Genomic DNA, 6672 nt, shown 5'->3' with positions numbered 1-6672 from the left:
CTGGTTTCCAATGGCCCAAGTCCTATTAAGGGAAACATTCTAAATATCTAGTGCATCATCTTCTGAAAGAAAGAGAGCTGAGAGACCAAGAGTAGGGATGTTGCAGAGGGAAGCTGTAAGTCTCCATGAGGACCCAGGAGATTGGGGGCTCCTTTTTCAGTTTTCTGGATCATGAGATCATGAGAGATCTGTCTCTTGGTCTTGCCTGTGTCCTCTTGTATCTCCCCTTTCGTGTTTTCAGGGAATTCTGTTTTTTGTTCACTAAGTCAACACCACCCCAAATCACCTCTAGAAAATGTTCCAGATGATCCCTTTGAGGCCCTTTCCAAGAACCTGAGTCTTTCTTGTCCAAGAAATTCCAGTAATTAATAAGAAGATAGAGGGTATGATCAAGGCACCTTGTCTCCATTTGCTGAAATCTCTTCTTTTTTAGGGCCAAGGTCTATGGCACCCCGTCTTTCCCGGATTCTTGTCTCCTTCTTCCAGTCCCTGTGTGTATTTCCTTTTCTTCCAACCATCAACCTTCACCAAGGTTTCCCAAAGTTATGGGAACAGAGCACCTGGCATCCTTTGGGAGCCAGTCCTATGTCCCTCCCCTGTGTTCTGGGAAGAAGTCAATATTCATGCCTTCTCCTGAACTCAGATTGAGAAAGGCTAAACCTTCTTCCAAGAATTCCCCTGTCTGTCATCAACACATGTGTTCTGGTCTTCACCCCTCCTTCCCCCTGCTTCTGCCTAGTCACCTTTTGCAGCCCTGCCCATGCCTACTCCCTCTTTGGTCCTTTCTCTATAAAGGTTCTGCCCTTGCTTGGTCAGCCACAGCATTCATTAGGCCTTCCAATCTGCTAAGTGAGTCAGAGAGGGTCTGGGAGGTGAGGTCTCTCATTTTTTCTAAGATCATTCCCTTCCCAGGTGTCTGAAGGAGGCAGTTATCTTGGAGAGAGGTGCCAATGGATGCTCATTTCTAAACGACTCTGAAAGAAGGGACTCTGCTTACTTTTTCCTCCCTCCATACCCCACTCCTCACAACCAGATTCTCTCCAGCCCCCATTCAGCTTATTTCCAGAGGCCCAAGAAGAGTAGAGGAGGAAGGAGAGAGGAGGGGATTCAATCCCAGCCTAGGGGAAAAGAAGAGAACAGCATAATCCTGGGTCTATTGAGGCCTGAGCCTCCATCCTTGCCTCCATCTTTCCATGATTGCTAGTTGAGACATGCCAGGGAGATAAGAATTTCTTTTCTCTCCAACCTAGAATCAAAGGAGATGCTGCCTCCCAAGATGGCCCCCATCTTCTCAGGGCTTCTCTTCACCTGCCTGCTGCTCTCCGGCCTAGCACAAGGTGAGTTGCTCTAGAGCTTCACCTTTGACTATGCACTTGGATCTGGAACAATCCTGGGGGCTTTGGCATATTCAAAGGGAAAAGGAAGGGAATAGAAAGCAGGAGTGTGTAGATAGTGGAACAGAGAAGAGATTGGAAGTTTTGAGGGTTCAAAGCCTGAGGTCCAAAGAGCAGCTTCCCTCCATGCAGTTCTTCTCTTCCTTTTCACAGGCCAGAAGGATCTTCCTTCTGCTAGGAGCTCCTGCCCTGATGGCTTTGCCCTCCATGGCTCCTACTGCTATGGCTTATTGGGAATAATGAATAAGGAGACCTGGAACAGTGCTGAGGTTTGTTGGGGAGAAGGACCCCTGAGACGGATGGCTGGGTCTGTCTCCCTCTCTCAGTGTCCCTTAGGTCCAAAAATAGAGTCATAATGAGTCTCTCGCTCCTCATTTTTCCCCCAACTCTTTCTCTCTCAAGGGACTCTAGAGTTAGGATCTTCCTTTTCCTGTGTTCTCCAGTCCCTGTCTTCCCACTAGGGCTATCCTTCTCGAGCCATTTCACCGTGGTCTCCTCTCCCTAGATGTTTAATTTTTCTCTTTCCCTTTATTGACTACTTTTCCTCCAGAACTCTCCTGGAGTCTTTTCTGATCTCCTTTGCCTCTCCCAATGATTCCTATTCCCATTTCTTTCCTCCACAGTTACAGTGCCAAGCCTACCCCTCAGGACACCTGGCATTCCTACTCAATCAGGCTGAGGCTGACTTTGTGGCCGCCATGATCAATGAGTATCCAGTTGACAAATTGCCTGTCTGGATTGGCCTGCATGACCCCAACAAGGTTGGAACCAGAAGTCCACCTCCCTTTCTGAGGCCAGGAGAAGGAAGGGAGAAATGAGGGTTTATCCAACCCTCAGAGGTCTGGAATACTGGGAAGAGCACTAGAATTAGGGAAGAAGATGAGCACTGATATTGAGAGCAGGAAGATTTGAGGAGGGGAGAGGGCAAAGAGAGATGTTCACAATGGCCAGAGCCAAAGGGAGTCTGTCTCCACTCGCAGCTCCTTGGTACTCACTCACTCTTTCTTTTCGATTCATTGGGCAAGTCTTTAGTGCCCAACTCTGTGCTCAGTTCTCAGCATTCACTAGAGGAGACTCCTTGGCCACCACTCTCATGGAGACAGGAGTCACAATCAGGATATCTTGCTTTTGGGGAACAGTCCACAATAGTCCAGGACTGAGGGCTTCCCTAGAGGCTCAGGGCAGTCTGAGCAGTGCATGGGGCAAGAGCAAGGGAGAGGGGTGGTAATATCTGGAAAGATTTTCAGTAGAGAATAAACCTGTTGAGGATCCAAGGCTAAATCAAGGTGTGCACAGTTATCTATTAATTAGGTAGTTAAAGAAGTAGGGAAGTTGGTAGGCGATATCTCACTATTCCCTGACTGCTTCCCCGCCCTGTCCTCTCTTCTCAGAACCGTAGGTGGAAATGGAGCAGCAGCTCCCTGTTTCTCTTCCAAGCCTGGGAAGATAAAGCTCCCAGTAGCGAGAAAGCTAAAACGTGTACCGTCCTGACTAATGATACTGGTGAGAGAGCAAAACACTGGCAGTTGTGGTACCCACCCAGGCCCATTCCCTCAACTTCTCTTCTGGCTGTACCTCTGGATGCATGAGGGCACCTCCATACTTAGAATATGGGAGAGTGTCTCTTCTCTCCCCTCCTTCTCTCTTTTCCTTTCCTTTTCTCTTTTTTCTTCCCTCCCTCCCTTCCCCCTCTTCTTCCTCCCCTCATCTCATTTCCTTTCTCCCATTAATATAATTTCTTTCAGTTGCCCTCTGCCTTCCTATAACCTCTTTCTTTTCCCTTCTTTCATTCTCTCATTTTCCAACTCGTTTACTTCCCATCTCTCACATCCTTTACTTTTTCCTCTTCTTTGGACTGCAAGGCCCCTGGGCATGAGGTCTGGGTCATCAGCGCATAGGATGACTCCTGATGGATGCCCTGGCCAGCCTAACCCAGATCATTTCTCTGCAGGCTATCAGAAGTGGAGAGATGAATCTTGTGATCAAAAGCACTACTTCCTCTGCAAATTCAGGTCCTAGAGGAGGCAAGCCAGAAGGGGCTGGAATTCTGCAACTTTGGGGCCACCTGTACATCCTGAGAGCCCTGACCAAAGACTACTCTCCCAGAAGTCCTTCTTCCCATTTTCCCTCCTCACGCCCAAACCTCCCTTCCCTTTTCAAGTATCCTTCAGGTACCCATTTCCCTATTTCTCCTTCTCCTCTCACATTCCTCTTGGTGTTGCCTGGCTTGGAGTTTTGGGAAATCAAAATAAAACATCATCTCACCCATTTCACTGCCTCTAGTGTTCTCTTTGGAGCCTGACTCTTTCTCTATCTCTGTATGAATGAGTTTTAGTGTGAAGACAAGCTCCTCTCCTCTCTCCTTCAACCAGAGGTTTTCACTATTCATTCTTTCATTAAGGCTTGATTGAACCATAATTGGATATTGGTAAAAATTGAGACCCTGGAGGACAACAGAGAAGGGGAAGTATGCCCTTTGCCCTTATAAAAATTAAAGGTGAATTGGGAGTAAAGCAAATAGACATAATATCCAAAATAGAAATCCAGAACCATAGAATTTCAGAATTCAAAGGGATGTTTGCCACCATGTAGTCTAATTCATATTCCGAAACCATCTTCAGTATAGCATGTAGGGTCTTTATTTAAATTCATTTCCCACTTTTCAGAGCAGAAAACATATTGGAAAGTTTCAGTCTGATGGGCACCTCCTTCAAGAAAGGACATTCTCATTGCATTTAGTCAAGAAGATGAAGAAGGTGAGTGATCAGGTTTCAGGGACTGAGGCTGCCTTGGAGATTTCTTGGTTGGCTAGGGCTCTGGAAGGGGTGGACCCTTGTCACAGGAGCATCTCTCTGTGCCCACCTGTGGAGGAGAGCAGAAGACTGTTCTTGAAGTTTTCTTCCTTTCCCTTTCCCTGTTCAAAAGACAGTGGACAGCTGAGAAAACCCAAGTTCTATGTGAGGGAAGTTAAGCTTGTCTATACATTCCAGCTTCTGGAAACTATGTCCCTCACAACCTCTGAATTTTATGTGAAGTGAAACCTATTTTGTACTCAATATGCATTTGTTACCTTGAGAGAGAATATGAATCTGGGAACCCCAATTAGCTCCCTTAATTTAGACATGACACATACATATTGTCCACTCTGACATATTCCCAGAGGAAACTGCCAGAGGAGGGAGGTCATTAATGATAAGATTGACATTTCTTTGTATCCCTAGCCCTCAGCACAGTAACTGGTACATGGTTGGGGTTCAATCAATGCTTATTGATTGACCTACTGGATTTTATTTTATTTTTTAAAAAACCCTCACTTTTCATCTTAGAATCAATACTGTTTTGGTTTCAAGGCAGAAGAGAGGTAAGGACTAGGCAATGGGATTTAAGTGACTTGCCCAGGGTCACACAGCTAGGAAGTGCCTGAGGCTACACAGGAACACAGAATCTCTAGGCCTGGCTCTCGTTCCATGGAGGCACCTAGCTGCCCCCAACCTGACCTAGTTGATTCTTTTAAGGTGATTTTTCAGGATCAGGCACGGTCTAAGGGAACCCCGAATACTACAGGAACCTCGGTCAAAGGTTCTGCCTTCTCTCTCTCTACCCTAACTTCACCTGTGTTCTAAACTCTCAGTGATCTCGTTACCTGCAAATACTTGTTGAGTTATTAATCAATCCAAAATATTTATGAACCACTTGCTACATACATGCCAGGGAGCATGATGCCAGGGAATAAAGCCCTGACCTGAAGTAGCGTTTCTTCTAATGGAACAGCCAAGACGGAGATATTTAAGCATCTAGCAAATATGTACAAAGTAATTATCAGGTCATCTTAGAAGGGAAGGTCCCAGCAGTTGAGGGAAGAGCCCTTGGCGGGGAGGAATGGAAAGACTTCCTCAAGAAGGTGATGCTTGATCTGTGTCTTGAGGAAAGCGGACATACCTAAGATCCTAATAATTAGTTTTGCTAAGTCACGCCCTACTTCTATGGACACCTCCTGAAGAGCTCCCCATTTTGAGGGAGGGGTGAAGCCAAGCCACTCCAAACCATAAGCCGTGAGTGCTCCTATCCTCCCCGCCTCCACCCTCCATGGTTATTCTTACCCATCAGCCACGGGACACAATTAGTAGAAAGCAAAATCATTGAAGGAAAAAACATTAAGAAAAGAAGCAGAGGAATATTTTCCCTGAAATCCCAGGAAAGAAACCAATGGATACCTCATTGGGGGAAGAATGGGGGAAAATAGGCATCATGCATCAGGGGAAAGCAGGCAGGGAATACACCCACGGCAGTGATGTACGTGGAAGAGATGGAGAAGACGCTGGTGGCGAGCCTAGGAAAAATGCTTGGATGGGAATTCTAATACCTTGCCTGAAGGCTTACCACGACTCCCCTGTTACAGGGCCACCCATCGCTTCATCATCACTCAATTCTAACTGGTTGTCTGGTCTCTTCTGTTCCTGCAGGTACAATATTGTAACTTGAATTGTCCAAATCTGCCTTCCTTTTCACCCCTGGGCTGTGCTCACGAGACCTCAGCTAAAGGACTCAGCTGAAATGTTCCTTCTCTCTGACAAGATCATTTAGTTCTGGCATCTTTTTCTTCTAGCTTAAACCATAAATCTAGCCTTGGGGGCGGCTGGCTGGCTCAGTGGATGGAGAGCCAGGCCTAGAGATGGGAGGTCTTGGGTTCAAATTTGACCCTCACACACTTCTTAGCCGTGTGACCCTGAACAAGTCATTTAACGCCCATTGCCTGGCCCTTACCACTATTCTGCCTTGGAACACTGGCACAGTATGGATTCTAAGATGGTAAGGTTTTTTTTTTTTAAAGCTAGACTTATAAAGGCAGAGCCTCCCATGCCCAGCTGTGTCATGGCTTTCTCTCCACTAGGAGAAGGGTCTGTCAGATACCAGTAAAGAATCAGTCAGCAACTGAGTTTGTATTTTCCTATCCCAGAGTCAATGGGGTCCTGCTTATAATCTCTGCCCTCCCAAAGAATCTTCTTCTCAGCCTTCCTTCTCCCCCTCAGATCTCCCCCCTATGAAATCGCCGTTATATTCCCTCTTTTCCTTCTTTCCATTTTCCTTCTCTTTACTTGTATTCCTCTTGGTGCCACCTTCCCAGGAACACTGGGCCATCAGAATGAATCAATAAAATAAAATAAATTCTCTCTCTCACCCTGGCATCCTTCATCTTATCTTTATTGGAATCATGCTGCCTATTTGAATTTGTGTGTGTGTGTGTGTGTGTGTGTGTGTGTGTGTGTGTGTGTGTGTG

General features: G+C 46.4%; 1 protein-coding gene across 1 annotated transcript; it reads left to right on the top strand.

The window, feature by feature from the left end:
* The first annotated feature begins 1255 nt into the window (after window positions 1-1255).
* On the top strand, window positions 1256-3413 carry LOC123256550 (lithostathine-2-like). The gene is made up of 5 exons (XM_044685143.1): window positions 1256-1337; window positions 1548-1663; window positions 2018-2155; window positions 2786-2897; window positions 3346-3413. The coding sequence occupies exons 1-5, from the start codon at window positions 1262-1264 to the stop codon at window positions 3411-3413; spliced, it is 510 nt and encodes a 169-aa protein (XP_044541078.1). The 5' UTR covers window positions 1256-1261.
* The last annotated feature ends 3259 nt before the right edge of the window (window positions 3414-6672 follow it).

Source organism: Gracilinanus agilis, unplaced genomic scaffold (assembly GCF_016433145.1).
Source record: "Gracilinanus agilis isolate LMUSP501 unplaced genomic scaffold, AgileGrace unplaced_scaffold60815, whole genome shotgun sequence".
Taxonomy (NCBI): Eukaryota; Metazoa; Chordata; class Mammalia; order Didelphimorphia; family Didelphidae; genus Gracilinanus; species Gracilinanus agilis.
Note: the sequence above shows the minus strand (reverse complement) of the source record. Positions and strands in the feature narration are given on the sequence as shown.